This window comes from Rhinoderma darwinii, chromosome 7, assembly GCF_050947455.1.
Source record: "Rhinoderma darwinii isolate aRhiDar2 chromosome 7, aRhiDar2.hap1, whole genome shotgun sequence".
NCBI classification, from domain to species: Eukaryota; Metazoa; Chordata; class Amphibia; order Anura; family Rhinodermatidae; genus Rhinoderma; species Rhinoderma darwinii.
In genome coordinates this window covers 7,978,162-7,995,505 of record NC_134693.1, presented here as the reverse complement: position 1 = coordinate 7,995,505, position 17,344 = coordinate 7,978,162, and the positions used below count along the sequence as shown (strand labels likewise).

The 17,344-nt window shown below is 43.5% G+C and overlaps 1 protein-coding gene across 1 annotated transcript in view; it reads left to right on the top strand.

The window, feature by feature from the left end:
• Window positions 1-17,344, top strand: part of FYB2 (FYN binding protein 2) — a 174,536-nt gene that overhangs the window by 131,195 nt on the left and 25,997 nt on the right. The window contains exons 3-9 of the mRNA XM_075832055.1: window positions 1,485-2,025; window positions 2,958-3,131; window positions 8,543-8,579; window positions 9,933-10,033; window positions 11,035-11,071; window positions 14,647-14,747; window positions 16,264-16,303. Coding sequence (XP_075688170.1) covers window positions 1,485-2,025; window positions 2,958-3,131; window positions 8,543-8,579; window positions 9,933-10,033; window positions 11,035-11,071; window positions 14,647-14,747; window positions 16,264-16,303 — 1,031 coding nt within the window. The remainder of the gene's footprint in view (window positions 1-1,484; window positions 2,026-2,957; window positions 3,132-8,542; window positions 8,580-9,932; window positions 10,034-11,034; window positions 11,072-14,646; window positions 14,748-16,263; window positions 16,304-17,344) is intronic.

The window sequence follows — 17,344 nt, the reverse complement described above, 5'->3', positions numbered from 1 at the left end:
AGCACTGTATGTCGGTATTATTTGAGCATTGTATGTCGGTATTATTTGAGCACTGTGTGGTGGTATATTTGAGCACTGTATGGCGGTATGTTTGAGCACTGTACTGTATGGAGTTATATTTGAGCACTGTATGGCGGTATTATTTGAGCATTGTATGGCGGCATTATTTGAGCATTGTATGGCAGCATTATTTGAGCACTGTATGGTGGTATATTTGAGCACTGTATAGCGGTACATTTGAGCACTGTATGGCGATGTATTTGAGCATTGTATGTCGGTATTATTTGAGCACTGTGTGGTGGTATATTTGAGCACTGTATGGCGGTATGTTTGAGCACTGTACTGTATGGCGGTATATTTGAGCACTGTACTGTATGGCGGTATATTTGAGCACTGTACTGTATGGCGGTATATTTGAGCATTGTATGTCGGTATTATTTGAGCAGTGTATGGCTGTATATTTGAGCACTGTATGGCGGTATTTATTTAGGCATCGTGTGCTGCTGCTGTTTAGATTCTGTGCTGTGTATTTCTGCAGTGAATGTTGGTGACGGCATTATACAACATTGTTATTTAGGCAGCTGTATGGAAGTTTTATATTAGACCACATATGGCGCTGTTATGTAGGAACGGTATGACGCTTATAGTTAAGCACTGCGTGGTGGGATTATTTGTGCACTGTATGGACAGGACACCATATGAAGGCGCCAACAGAAGGCACCGCACAGGGCATCATCCAACGTAAGGTCGGCCCTGTACATGGGCCAATAATTTTCTAAGTCAATGATGAGTGATACAGATGCACTATGTGAAATATATTCTATACCTATCCGAATTGAGTCAATCTACTTCAGAAGCCAACCTGATTTTTTGTATTTTTTTTAGTGCCCCAACTATTACAAGTTTCCTGAAAATCTGTAGGAAACTAACCCAAAAACCCAACGGCATCATATTTCTAGATGCTCAAAAACAAATTCATAAAAGGGGCCGTCCACTTTGAACAATACCTTTTTTTTATTAAGAAAGTTTCCAGACAATAAGCTAATTAAAGGGTGTCCCCCCTACTGGGATCCCTAGTGATCACCTGTAACCAGTATTTCAACCCGGCAGCAAGTGTTTAATTTCTCTGCAGTGCCACCACTGGGGAAATAAAGCATTGCATTGCAGTTCCCATTGAAATCAATCGGCTTCCTGTATAATGCATGGATGTACCAGGTCCTCCAGAGCGAGAGATGCTCTAGTGGGTAATAGTAGAGTAGGGTCCTAAATGAGGGTTCCCCTGTCTATTAACTTTGAATTTATCTTAGGGTCTTTGAAAAGGAGCGTGCCGACTCCCCACGAGATTATTACAATGGGAAACGCTAGAACAAAAAGAGCGCGGCTCCAGGACTAATACTAAGAAATGTTTTGGTGGACTGTTATTTACTATATCAAGAGGTGAACAGCCATTAAATATAAAGTATTTGTTTTCTCTTATATTTTAGGAAGAGCCATCATACTTTAACTCTCTATGTGAAAAGTTTCAGGGTGCCAGTCGCTCCAGCACCCTGCCGGCATATACCACAAAAAGACAAACTCCAGCTCCAAAAATTGGCAGCATTCGAATCAATCCAGCATTTCAAGGAGTCATCAGCACCTTGGAGAACCAGGTAAAGGCACCGGCCCCACCTATTGCCAAAAAACCTCAACTGCCACCCAAACCAAATGATTTGTCAAGGAGCATCAATGACATGAAGCGAAGTAAAGTTTTTAAACAAACATTTCACATCACAAACTCCTCGAGGACAGACGGCGATGGGATGTGTGCGAATAGCCCTCAGGTATACAGACATACTATGGCAATCTTTCCAGACCCACCGCCACCAGAGACCGGCCAACCGCAAACACAAGACGTCTATGAGGAAGTGGACTCGCCTTGGACCCCGTCTACACCTATCAAGAACCTCAAGAATGAAAAAAGCAAACGTCCGCCAGCTCCCGGTGGTCCAAAACCGGTGAAGAAGATCAGCAGTCTCATTCTAGATGGTATGAAGGTTTGTTATGTGTCTAAAAGAAGCCCTAAAATATCTTAAAACTTTGGGTGTTACCACCAGAGTAGCAGATATGGCAGCTGCTTTGGGGCCTAGAACTTGTGGGGGCCTGAGATGAGTGACGGGAGGAGAGGGCAGACGGGAGGGCACGAAGGGTCTACGTCTTACACAAACTCCTTATGGTGGTCAATGCCAAGTTATGTCCTCTTCCCAATGTTGCTATGGGCGCTATTATTATTTTGGGGCCATTTGCCCAAATTAGCAGCAAATGAAGACCGAGAAGATCTGATCGGGGGACCCCCAGACTGTGTATGGTCACTTGGAGTTGAAAAATACCCCCTCGTGTTGTCCTGCCCCTCACCGATTACTGGGACTGACTGTGCGTAATTTCCTGATTCTACATTAATAATAAAGTTTGAGAATTTTTGGGTAATCTGTTTACATTTTGATTTTTTTAAATCCGCTTTCCCACAATTCCAGGTAAGTTTTTTTTTTTAAACTCTCTCCTATCTAAGAGAGACCTAGAACTCCCTAAATCATAAAAAAAAAAATCAGTCTGTTTTTTTATTTTCTAATACTAGAAGGTTTGTTTGAGATTAGAAAAAAAGGTCTACCCCCCCCCCCCGGAAACAACGCCACTCTTGTCTGTAGGCAGTGCGAAGTACTGCAGCGAAGTCCCATTTAAGTGAATGTCTCCAGTACAAGAGGCCCTCCAGTTTTGCTCATAGACCGGGATTCTATGCCGGGGATCCCCCTTTCTACGATCTCCATATGGCCTAATAGGGCATCTAGGAAGGGGTTATTCTGATACGACTACCCCTTTAAATACTTGGCTTGAATAGGCGAATGTTACAATTTTGTTACTGTTTATATTTCTACATTGTATCTCTGTAGCTTGGCTATAATTGGCGGATAATTTTTGTTTAGCTGCAAAGAACAAAAAGAACGAAAAAGTGGATAAAGGCCCAACATTAAAACCTCTTCCATCAATCGCATGCCTGGGATCTCCCCCGGCCAAAATTCCCAGACCCCCAAATGTGGATCTGAGCGCCTTCTTCACGAAGTCTTTACAGAAAAATGGGGTCAGCAATGAACCTGAAGGTAAGTGCTGGGCAGATATGGGGGGGTATTGTATCTTCTCCGTCATACCATGACATATCTTACACCTTAGTAATTATACAGAACCTTCAAATGTTCCCCTGATTTCTTCAGAAATTTTTTGAAGACTTTAATGGGGAAGGGTTCATAATATAAGGGGTGTAAGGTGCCTGGTGCCCCTTCATGGTCCTATAACAGTGGCGTAGCTATAGGGGTCGCAGCGGTCGCAACTGCGACCGGGCCCCGTAGCTAGGGGGGCCCGCAGGCCCCCCTCACCACACTAGCGCTGCAATGATTGCTCTACATTGCTGGGTCCCTGCTGTGGTACAAAAGAGACCCAGTAATGTAGCTTAAAGCATTGGTGGCAGCTCAGCTGTCAGACAGTCATTGCGTGGAGGGGGAACAAGAGGGTGGAAAATGAATGATAGATGAATCCACTCATCTTACGAGACCCAGCCCCGCCCACTGTACTGTCCACCCAATCAGCTCACTTCTTGCTGTTTCCCTCTTCCTCGTGACCTGTTCAGAGGGAAAGGAATGGCTGCAGCAAGAAGATGGTGTGCGTGTCTGCTGCTCCCCTGCAGTACCAGCTGCTCTCTGACCCCACAGCAGATGTAAGTAGCAACTAGTAATCCAGCTCTTAACCCCTTCACTGTGTGTATGTATGTCTGTCATGCTGAGCAGTCACACCTCAGGGCTGACAGTTTAGCATAACAGACAAAGTATCTATCTATCTATCTATCTATCTATCTATCTATCTATCTATCTATCTATCTATCTATCTATCTATCTATCTATCTATCTATCTATCTAATATCTATCTATCTATCTAATATCTATCTATCTATCTAATATCTATCTATCTATCTAATATCTATCTATCTATCTATCTATCTATCTATCTATCTATCTATCTATCTATCTATCTATTTATCTAATATCTATCTATCTATCTATCTATCTCATATCTATCTATCTCATATCTATCTATCTCATATCTATCTATCTATCTATCTATCTATCTATCTGTCTGTCTATCTATCTATCTATCTATCTATCTCATATCTACACTGGCGTAACTATAGGGGTCGCAGCGGTCGCAATTGCCCACAGCCCCCCGCACCACATCAATAAAAAGTTACTATAGTAACTCGGGCCGCGGGCCCCTGTTACTATAGTAACAGACTGACCTTACCTTCCTGCTTCCGGATCGCAGCGGAGGTCCTGACGTCACAGCGCTATGCACCGCGCACAACATCGAGAGGACAGAACTTCCGCCGCGGCTGAAGAGGAAGGTAAGATTAGTTGCCCTGATTGGCGGGGTCCGACTCCCGGGACCCGCCAATCAGCTGTTTAGAAGGGGCCGCAGCACTCGTACGAGAGCTGCTCCCCTTCATTCCGGTCACACTGTGAATCGGTGTCGGCGATTCACAGTGTGAGCGAGTAGTGAAATGAAGGGGAGCAGCTCTCGTACGAGTGCTGCGGCCCCTTCAAAACAGCTGATTGGCGGGTCCCGGGAGTCGGACCCCGCCAGTCAGGGCAACTAATCTTACCTTCCTCTTCAGCCGCGGCGGAAGTTCTGTCCTCTCGATGTTGTGCGCGGCGCATAGCGCTATCCTGAGGACAGGCCATCAATGTTTAGGGACTGCACAACCCCTTTAAGCCTACGACGTAGCAGGCTTAGAGGGCCCATGAGACAGGATCACAGATTGTGTGATCCTGTCTGCTGGGCCCTGTATCTAAGCCAATCACATGGTAGACTTAGATACATGGCCCATGTGTGATACTGTCTGCTGGGCCCTGTATCTAAGCCAATCACATGGTAGACTTAGATACATGGCCCATGTGTAATCCTGTCTGCTGGGCTCTGTATATAAGCCTACCACACGGTAGGTTTAGATACAGGGCCCCAGCACACAGTAATATTATACTGTATAAGATTACTGTCTGCTGGACCCTGTATCTAAGCCTACGTTGTGATAGGCTTAGATACAGGGTCCCACAGACAGTATCACACATGGGCCCTGTATCTAAGCCTAACACATGTGTCACTAATAGTTTCTTGTGTGTTTTCTTACAGGTTCGGTCGTTGGACTACGGCGGATTCCAGGACTACTTCGATGACGGCTTTTTATATTATCAATAAAATGGTTAATGAGGGTCGTGTGGGCTTTTTTTTAATTTCAATAAAATATTTTTTCTATGTCTGTTTTTTTTTAAACTATATTACTACCGCCTTAGTAATGGCCGCCGGCTGATTGACAGCATCCATTGCTAAGGCGGGGCTTAGTGTTAGCCGGTGCAGAGGCGAACACTAACCCCCTTTATTACCCCGGTACCCACCGCCGCCAGGGGTGCTGGGAAGAGCCGGGTACCATCCAGTACCTGACCATCTGTAGTGATGGTCGGCCACTGGGGTGGCCGCAGGCTGGTATTATCAGGAGGGGAAAGGCCAAAAACAGTGGCCCTTCCCACCCTGGTAATGCTAGGCTGCTGCTGGTTTATTGTATCTGGCTGGTTATGAAAAATGGGGGGGACCCCACGTCATTTAAAAAAAATTAAATAAAAAATAATTGGAAAGAACGATGTGGGGTCCCCCCCAATTTTTATAACCAGCCAAATACAACACAGCAGCAGCAGGCAGCATTACCAGGGTGGGAAGGGCCACTGTTTTTGGCCTTCCCCAGCCTAATACTACCAGCCTGCGGCCACCCCGGTGCCTGACCGTCGCTGCAGATGGTCGGGTACTGGTTCGTACCCGGCTCTTCCCAGTACCCCTGGTGGCGGTGGGTACCAGGGTAATAATGGGGGTTAGTGTTGGCCTCTGCACCGGCTAACATTAAGCCTCGCCTTAGTAATGGAGGTTGTCAATCAGCCAGCGGCCATTACTAAGGCGGTGATAATAAAGTTTAAAAAGATACAATCACATAGAAAAATATTTTATTGAAATAAAAAAACAACCCTCATTAACCATTTTATTGAGAATAAAAAACGCCGTCATTGAAGTCCTCGAATCCGAAGTCCAACAACCGAACCTGTAAAAAAACACAAACACACAAAAATAATCAGTAACACCTAAAGAAGCAAAATTATTATTCTTACCTTTCCTTGGTCCAGCGTTGGAGCCGCAATGTCAGCGAGCTGAGTCCTGTATCTAATCCGATTATGTGTGATACTGTCTGCTGAGTCCTGTATCTAATCCGATCATGTGTGATACTGTCTGCTGGGCACTATATCTAATCCTATCATGTGTGATACTGTCTGCTGAGTCCTGTATCTAATCCGATCATGTGTGATACTGTCTGCTGGGCCCTATATCTAATCCAATCATGTGTGATACTGTCTGCTGAGCCATTGTATCTAATCCTATCATGTGTGATACTGTCTGCTGAGCTCTGTATCTAATCCTATCATGTGTGATACTGTCTGCTGAGCTCTGTATCTAATCCTATCATGTGTGATACTGTCTGCTGAGCCACTGTATCTAATCCTAGCATGTGTGATACTGTCTGCTGAGCTGTGTATCTAATCCAATCATGTGATACTGTCTGCTGAGCCACTGTATCTAATCCTATCATGTGTTATACTGTCTGCTCAGCCACTGTATCTAATCCTATCATGTGTGATACTGTCTGCTGAGCCACTGTATCTAATCCAATCATGTGATACTGTCTGCTGAGCCATTGTATCTAATCCTATCATGTGTGATACTGTCTGCTGAGCTGTGTATCTAATCCTATCATGTGTGATACTGTCTGCTGAGCCACTGTATCTAATCCTATCATGTGTGATACTGTCTGCTGAGCTGTGTATCTAATCCAATCATGTGATACTGTCTGCTGAGCCACTGTATCTAATCCTATCATGTGTTATACTGTCTGCTCAGCCACTGTATCTAATCCTATCATGTGTGATACTGTCTGCTGAGTCATTGTATCTAATCCTATCATGTGTGATACTGTCTGCTGAGCCACTGTATCTAATCCTATCCATAGTTTATAGGGTCGTAGTGCTATAGATATGATATGCTGTCTCCTATACACACATTTTTTTGGGTGGACACATATGTATTGGGGCTATTTCCCCTGACATTTTAAGCCCTTAGTGACGCCCCCGGCTGCTAGTGCTGCATTGTTGGGTCACTCAGGAGACCCAGCGATGCAGCTGAAAGCTGCGGACCGTCGGCCATGAGAAGTTTGCGGGGGGGGGGGGGGGCCCAATAAGAACTTTTGCATCGGGGCCCATGAGCCTTTAGCTACGCCCCTGTCCTATAATGTGACCTTTAACTTTTCTATGTTTCTGTCTAGGCCGGATTATGGGAAGGTGGGTACATTTTGGGGCATTCTCCACCTTGAATCCCTATGAGTCCACTACCACCCACCCTCACTAATGGCCTTTCGGTGGAGAGGTGGCCATGCATGTGTGTGACTCTCTCTTGCGAAGCCATTGACTTAGCCATATATAGGAAAGATGGCCAAGTTTAGGGGTCAGTGTCCCACAGGTGGAATGAGGGCACTACCAACCTTAATCGAGTCCTGCTCATGCTGATCCTATATCCTACATGGATATTTGGCAGGACTTCCCACTGATGAGCAATATATACAAGGAACTATATCAACCACAAATTGCTTCTAGAGAGCTATCCTGAAACCAGCAGAAGCTTGAATGCAGCTCTGGATGTGATTAGAGTAAAAGACACAATGTAACTCAAGATCATTAAAAAATTAGTAAAGCAAAGTATTTTTTCCTGCTCTGTTGCTTGACAATTCAGGGCACGTTGTTGAGTATCCGAAGGATGAGGTCAGGGGACACAGGCGCAGCTTTGTATACGGCGCCCTACATTATTGTTTTCAGTGTAAACTTTGGATCATTATCCCAACACAAAGGTGTATGTCTAATGATGGGGAGGCTGAGGCTGGACTGACTGGTGATCAGACTACATGGAGATCAACATGGTCATCCCCCGTTCAGGACCCTCATTTATTAGCAAGAGAGAAGAGCAGATGCAAAGAGCGTCTCTCTCTCACGAGACCTCCATATATTACACAGACAGCCTATAGATTCAGATGAGAACTGTGTAATGCTTCCTCTCTCCTGTGGTGGCGCTGTGACAAAGTGGAGTATCCAATTAAACCTGCAGTGATCTGATCAATGCCTTCAAATACCAATGGATATCAGTTGTCGCCTCCAGGAAGAGGAACTTGGAAGTGTAAAAAAAATAATGCATCATTAACAAATGGTAACACGGGTGTTATAGTGACCTGCAGGGGGCGCTGTATTATACATGGACTGTATGTAGAGAATTAAGACCTGCAATCTACAATAATTTTAAAGCTTTAGGAATTCTGCTTGTTAATAAATTCTCTTCTGTTTTTACAACTTTTTTTTTTTTCCTTTTTATTTTGACATTTTAGAGTCGGCCGAAGGCGAATACGAGCAGCCGGCCCCAAGGTAACGAATGTCTGATACATTTTATACTATTTATGTAAAACCCCAAACTGATCAATACTCCATAGATACATGGGTATTATGGTTGAAAAAGGACCTAGGTCCATATGACCCCCCCCCCTTTATACCCACCAATCAGGACTGGCTGTGCCTGGTCCTACAATTCAGCCCCACTCACTTGAACCCACAAACGTTCCCGGACACAAATATAACATATATATATATATATATATATATATATAGTAACAATTAATGTGCTACTTGCAATGACTGGAATTTGGTGACACCCGTTTTATTTAAAGAAGTCATAAGTGTCAGCAAAATAATTACCTGCAGGTTTCATACCTTGGTCCCCGTCAGACGTGTGCGATGAATTGTTTTGGTGCCGGGTATGTTGGGTAATGGGGTGTAATCACGTAGGAGACAGTTGCAGGATGACCCTCGTGCATCGCCGGGGGTGGTATTGACTGGAAATGCAGATTATCTGTTTCTATGTTAGTTGATACCCCGGAGCGTATACAGAATATCCAGCCGTGAATCACCTGTTACATCAATTACACTTTTGTAGGTCAAAAAATTGAAAGGATTAAAAAAACAAAAAACTGCATCCGCGTGGTCTATTTTTGCATATAATACACAGGGATGGTTGAGGGTCTGTAGAGGACCCCGGGGAAAACATTATATGGGGCCTCCGCCTTGTTTTGTCAAGAAAGGTAAGAAGACAGAAACAGCAGGCGATGGATGAAAAGTATGTAAAATAATAAAAAACGACACTACCATATAGTGCACAAAAACAGTGCCATGCAGTATCCAAATAATACTGGCATACAGTGCCCATGTACCGTAGTGCCACACTGCCTATATATTACAGCTGTATTGTGCCTAGAGGAAAGTGCAGCACAGTGCCATGCAGTATCTAAATAATACTGCCATACAGTGGCCAGGAGGTGCCACACTGCCCACATAATAGAGCTGTATTTTGCTCAAAGTGCCCTAATAATACCACTGTGCACTGCTTGAGTAACCGCGCGATAAAACACCAGGTAAAAGTGCTCAGGTCATAGCCGAGCCTCCGAGACTGGTCTGATGTGGATCCTCCTGAGGCTGTAGGTGGGGCCCCTTGATGGTGGAGCCCCTGGGGGCACTTGCCCCTTCTTTCCTTCCTATATTCCGGCCCTGATCATACAACATGTATGTCTTGCTGTTACAGGACACGGCTGATATAACACATTGTCCATAGATTGCTACGTGGTCCATGTAAAGATAAAAGAGCCCTGAGGTTTATTTGCCCCTCGGCCAGTGAATACATTCCTACAATTGCTGTTGACTGACCTTGTCCTCTGTATTTTATTCCAGCCCGACCTCCAATGAAGACGAGTTATATGACGAGGCTTTCAGTTCTAAGGAGTCAACAGAAAGGGACTGTAATGTCTATGAAGTGGACGACATTGACCGTGGTACGTTCTGTGCGGCCATTTTGGAAATTAGCTTTTTATTTATTTTCATAATTATTTTTTCTCCCTGATAATATCTCCGATGTGGAATGAGACGTCACTGGCAGGGACGAGTGGTCACCCCTTATTGCTAACCTATAGAAAGCCATTATCTACTCTACAGATAGAGGTGGAGGTCCAACCCTCGACTCCCCAGCGGTTCAGATTGTGAAACTACTTCTCCCAGCGTGCCCTGACTGCCTACAGCTGCTGAGAAATGCTGGGAGTTGTAGTTTCACAACAGCGGGAGACACACGGGGTGGAAGTCTTTTTTTTCCTAAACCATTTTGATATTCATGCTCCGCAGAAATGATTCCAAAATAATAATGGGGATAGAGTTAGAAGTTGTTGGTCATTGTAGGGAATTGTTTAAAGTAAACATGTTTTATAATTATAGGGGTTTATTGCTGTCAGTGAATGAAAACATGTCCAACTGACACAGGATTTGTTACAGTGTATCTTGGCACATGATAACACAGTCAGTCCATAGATTTTAATGAGAACTGTGTAATACTTAATTTCACCTGTGGTGGCGCTGCAGGGATATTGAACACTTGCAGCCAAGTTCCCCCATAGATCACAGATGATTATTGAGGTTCCCAGCAGCAGGACACTCTGTGATTAGCCCATTATCTGACAACTTTTCTAACAAAAAGGGGGATGTACAAAGTAGACTTCCACTTTAAACCTGCAATGTTCTGATCGATGCCGTCGCCTTAGTAATGAATGTTGGTTATCACCTCCAGTAAGAATAACTTTGAAATGTATAAAAAAAAATATTGCATAATTTCATTCTTTTTCAGATTAATGCCAGTTTTACAGTGACCTGCAGGGGGCGCTGTATTATGCATGAACTGTAAATCTATACACAAGTAAAATCTGGATTCTAGAAACAAATATTTTAATCTTTGGAGATTCTTGTTAATAAATTCTCTTCTTCTCTTACAACTTTTTTGACATTTTAGAGCCGACTGAAGGCGAATACGAGCAGCCCGCCCCGAGGTAACGAATGTCTGATACATTTAGAGTATTTATGTAAAACCGTATTAGAGACCCCAAGCCGATCAATACTTCAAAGTTACGAGGGTATTATGGATGAAAAAAAGCCATTTCTCTCCGTATTTTTATAGAAGAGGCCATCAATGTGTGATCAGCGGGGGACGACTCCCCAATACACCAGCACAACAAAGGGTCCGGCTGTGCCTGGTCCTACAATCCAGCCACATTCACTTGGACACATGAACTATCCCAGACATGGATATATATATGTATAACTATATAATAGAGTTGAAAAAATCTTGCAGCACTCCAGTAGATGAAAAAATTGTGGTTTATTCAGTCAACATAAGGCCCTGCTCACACAGAGTTTTGCACGCCATTTGCCGCGATTTTCGCAAGGTCCTTCGCTGCATTTTTTGACCGCGGCCATTGAGCGCCACAGGCAAAAATGCTGCGAAATACGCTTTCTCTGCCTCCCATTGATGTCAATGGGAGATCAGAGACATAAACGCCTGAAGAAAGGGCATGTCGCTGCTTTTTCCCGCGAGACTTGTGTTTCTGCTCGCGGGAAAAAACGCCTCCATCTCCCATTGAAATCAATGGAAGGCATTTTCGGCCGTTTTTTGGTGCGTTTTCTGACGTAAAGAAAACTGTAAAAAAACTCTGTGTGAACAGGGCCTAAATGTGACGTTTCAGGTCCTAATGTTGGACTTTCTGAATGCTTGAGCAAGGTCCTATTGTTGGACTGAAACGTCGCTTATGTTGGCTGAATAAACCACTATTTTTTTCGTCTACCGGAATACTGCAAGATTTTTTTCAACTTTCTTATATTATTTAGTCCTGGGATCGAGACTACTTCCCCGTCACCCATCATACAACTATTCGCTGTCCATGCTGCTGCTTTCTACTTTTTCTGTAGTAACAATAAATTTGCTACTTGTGTAACAATTTTTGCAATGAGTTTAATTGGTGATGCCCCTTTAAATTTAACCCTTTGAGGACCAGACTAATTTTCGATTTTATGCTTTTGGTTTTTACTCTCTGCGTTCAAAAAGTCATAACTCTTTTATTTGTTCGTTGACACGGCCATATGAGGGCTTCATTTTTAAGGGACAAGTTGTACTTTCTGATGTACTGGGAAGCTGGAAAAAAATTCAGAATGGGAGATAAACCGCAGTTCCGCCATTTTCTTATGGGTTTCTTTTTTGTGGTGTTCAATGTACGGCGAAAATGACACGTTCTCTTTTTTCTGCGGGTCAGTGCGATCACGGTGATAACAAAAACGATATCAATTTGTTATGTTCTAGTACTTTTAATTTCTTATTTTAAAGTTTGAAAGAAAGTACATTTTTTTTGCATCGCTATATTGTGATCCCCCACCCCCCCCCCCCATAACTTTTTTTATATATGTGTACAGAGCTGTATAAGGCGTCTCTTTGTACGGGGAAAGATTTCGTTTTTCTAAACACCATTTTGGTAAATGTCTGGCATTCAGATAATTTTATTTTTTTTTCAACATTTTTTTGGGTGTTGAAGTGGCAAAAAAAGGGCAATTCGGCCATTTTGACGTCTTTTCCCACTACAGCTTTCACCGTAATGGATAAATATTTAAATATTTTTATAGTTTGGCCATTTTCAGACATGGCGATACCTAATGTGTTTATGTTTATTATTGTTTGTTTATTTTTATATGTGATCTAGGGAAAGGCGGGAGATTTTTATTTAGTCCCTCTAGGGGGCTTGAACCTGCAATCATTAGATCGCTTCTGACATAGACTGCAATATAACAATAGGAGGTCTCAATAGCAATGCACGAATTTTGTTAGAGGCCACAGGGGCCGGTCTCAATAGCAACCTTCCTATAGCGTTCACGAGGCTCCCCGCTGCTAGGGCAATACACCGGTGAAGTGGAAGGGGCAGTAAAAACCCCTCAGATGCCGGTGGTCACATATATTTTTCTAATCGCGTGCATTACCGCCGTGTCCCTGCTGTGCAACACAGTAGAGACCCGTTGGCTATAGTGCCCGCTCTGCTTCTGAGCGGGCGCCATATTTAAAAACCCCTTTGCCGATGTAGATCTGCGACGTGAAAGGGTTAAATAACTTAAAATAATTTCCTGCAGGTTTCATACCTTGGTGTCTATCATTAGACCTGTGCAATGAATGTTTTGGTGCTGGGGGCGTTGGGTAATGAGATGTAATCGTGTAGGAGACCGGTGCAGGGTAGCCCCATCCATCGCCCAGGGTGGCATTTAATGAAAATACGGAATATTTGTTTCCATATTCGTTCACTGTTTAAAGCTGCCATACATATGAGATAAAATTTTGCCAAAATGTGCCGTTTTTGCCATTTTGGCTGATAAACATTTGAAAAATGAACGCAAACGATCATTCGCTATTGCCAACGGCAGACTAAAATCTGATTGGCCGGGTAGGAAGATTTCGGCTGTGGTCGGTTCAAACTCAAGACAATTTAAGAAAACTCAAAGTCCTATATGTATGGCCGGCTTTAAAGGCCAATATCGAATACCCCAGAGTGTATAGCAGCGTGGCCTATTTTTGAATATTATACTCCGGGCTGGTTGAAGGTCTGCAGAGGCCCCTGGGAAAAACATTATGTAGACCCCATCCTTGTTTTGGCAGGAAGGACAAGGAGGCAGAAACAGTAGGCGATAGATGAAAAGAATATAAAAAAAAACTATCATATAGTGCACAAAAACCGAATAATACTGCCATACAGTGCCCATGTAGTGCCACGTTACCCATATAATAGAGCTGTATAGTGCCTAGGGGAAAGTGCAGCACAGTGCCATATAGTATCTAAATAATACTGCCATACAGTGCCCATGTAGTGCCACATTACCCATATAATAGAGCTGTATAGTGCCTAGGGGAAAGTGCAGTACAGTGCCATGCAGTGTTCAAATAATACTGCCATACAGTGCCCATGTAGTGCCACATTACCCATATAATAGAGCTGTATAGTGCCTAGGGGAAAGTGCAGTACAGTGCCATGCAGTGTTCAAATAATACTGCCATACAGTGCCCATGTAGTGCCACATTACCCATATAATAGAGCTGTATAGTGCCTAGGGGAAAGTGCAGTACAGTGCCATGCAGTGTTCAAATAATACTGCCATACAGTGCCCATGTAGTGCCACATTACCCATATAATAGAGCTGTATAGTGCCTTAATGAAAGAGCAGTACAGTGCCCTAATAATACCACTGTGCACTGCCTGAGTAACCGCGCGATAAAACACCAGGTAAAAGTGCTCAGGTCATAGCCGAGCCTCCGAGACTGGTCTGATGTGGATCCTCCTGAGGCTGTAGGTGGAGGCCCCTTGATGGTGGAGCCCCTGGGGGCACTTGCCCCTTCTTTCCTTCCTATATTCCGGCCCTGATCATACAACATGTATGTCTTGTAGTTACAGGACACGGCTGATATAACACATTGTCCATAGATTGTTACGTGGCCCATGTAAAGATAATAGAGCCCTGAGGTTTATTTGCCCCTCGGCCAGTGAATACATTCCTAGAATTGCTGTTGACTGACCTTGTCCCCTGTATTTTATTCCAGCCCGACCTCCAATGAAGACGAGTTATATGACGAGGCTTTCAGTCTTAAGGAGTCAACAGAAAGGGACTGTAATGTCTATGAAGTGGACGACATGGACCGTGGTACGTTCTGTGCGGCCATATTGGAAACTCGCTGCCCGTTTATTTTCCATACGTATTTTAACTTTTGTTTCTGGGTGTAAGGAGTTTGTCCTAAAAATATCTCAGATGTAAAAACCGTCCCTGGGACTTATTGTGACGCACCCAACTTAGCATTATCTACAACCCAGTGGTTGTGATTGAACAGCCGGAAACCCGCAGGTTGGAGATCATTGTTCTAAACCATTTCAATATTCCTGCTTGTCGGTCATTGCTGCATATTGTTTAAATTAAACTTGTTCTACAGGAAATAAGGGGGTTTATTGCTGTCAGGGAATGGAAACATCACCACCTGACCCTGGGCTTGTTACAGTGTATCATTTGTCTCTTGCAACCAGCAATCTCCTGCGTCAGTAGGAAGTGATCATGATCGGTTTTCAGCCTCAAGATTCCCATTCACTAACAGCTAACAGAGATCTTGAGACAAGTACATTAGAAATCGCCTGAACTTTCACTTAGAGGCTGTCACCACATTATAAGTGGCCTATATTGTACATGATGTGATCGGCGTTGTAATGTAGAGAACAGCAGTGGTTTTTTATTTAGAAAAACGATCATTTTTGACGGAGTTATGACCTATTTTAGCTTTATGCTAATGAGTTTCTTAATGGACAACTGGGCGTGTTTTACTATATGACCAAGTGGGCGTTGTGGAGAGAAGTGTATGACGCTATATCACTATGTGCAGCCACATACACACAGTAACGTTACTCAAGTGTCCTGACAATGAATATACATCACCTCCAGCCAGGACGGGATGTGTATTCCGAATCCTGACACTTGTGTACCGTCTCAGTGATATTTGCTGCAAGGCAAGGGTAATCTCGCGAGATCACGATGTAACCTGTCATTTCAAACGAGATTACGCTTGCCTTGCTGTAACTAAGCTAAGCTTTATTTATAACTTTACAATAACTAAGCTTTATTTATAACTTTACAATTACTAAGCTTTATTTACATAAATCTGAAAAAAAATCCATTTAAATTGAGGACTCCCAGGGTCGTAGCAATAAGGGGTGCAGATGAAGCAGTCACACACGGACCCTGGTGCCTAAAACCCCTTTTGCCACACCAATGTTAATAACCACATATGTAAATAGGGGCCCTGCTACAGATTTTACCTTGGGGCCAATTACGCTTCTTTTAAATGACAAAATTTGGAAACCTCTGCTCAGCAGCTACATGGACCAGGAAACGTCAAGGAATTGTCCTCTATCTCCTTTCTAATTCTATCTAAATATATCCTATATATAAACGTAGTTGAGGTTGTCACAGTCCCGCCCATTATCAACCTCCTGGTCATCTTGCTGTTTCTTTGTCGTAGGAGAAGCCTAGACGACGTTGTGACCGGATCCGTTCCCTCTTCTGGTCACATTTTATATCATTATGAAGCTTTAATGCAGAATTGTCACCTCATACAATATTTCTGTGTCGATAATCTGGAACTTCAGCAATAATCTATTTGTCTGTTGCTCTACAGAGACGCCGACGACTGTGAATCCGGCACCAGGGGCCTCCAGGTACAGTAACCGGCAAGTCATCGAAATGAAAGGCAATATCCAGCTTTACATTCCTAAAGTTTATTCACTGTAGAATGAAAAGTTCTGCAACTTTCTAACACATATTATGTTTCTATTCCTTTTACAAATCTCCACTTGCTGTCAGTGAATGGAATCATTCTTTTTTACTTTCAGAGGCAGGTTCTGACTTGCAGGTGATGAGTTTGTTACAATGTAGCAGCTCCGGCAATATTCTGTGCGCTAAACACAGCAGCAATACACACGTCTTTCCTGTCCTTCAGAGGTGAAAAGATCCTCCTGACCTGGTCCTGATCACACCGCTGATGGGATTGTTACAGTGTACTGTCTATGTTTATAGATTTCTCTGTGAACTAAACACAGCATTAAAGGGGTTGTACAGGATTAGAAAAACATGGCTTCTTTCTTCCAAATACAGTGCCACTCTTGTCCACAGGTTGTGTCTGGTATTGCAGCTTAGCTACTTTGGAATGAATGGGGATGAGCTGCAATACCAGACGCAACCCATGGACAGGTGTGGCGCTATTTCTAGAAGTTTTCTTAATCCTGGACAATCCCTTTTATTTCTCTCCTCGGTCACAGACTGCAGGTTGATAGCTCTTCTATACACTAGCATCAATTCTACATTTACTGCAACCCCTTCATCTGTGTGAGCAGCAGTATTTAAACCGTAAGCATTTTCATTCACTGACCGTAAGCAGAAATCTTGGAAATTATGAAGTAAATGCAAAAAATATTAGATAGTTGCAGAGCTGTTCATTATACAATGATAACTACACTTCATTTATACGAGACTGGAAATCCCTAAGGCCCCCTGCACACGACCGTGCCCATAATCACGGTCCGATTACGGGCACGGCCGACCGCGGACAGCCACCCGTATTTGCGGGCTGTGCTGCCATTACAAAGTATAGGATCATGGTCCCTAAAAGCAAAAAAAGGACATGTCCTTTATTTTGCGGAGCCTTTCTACGCCACGGACACCTTCCTGTAAATACGGGAAGGCGTCCGTGGGTAATAGAA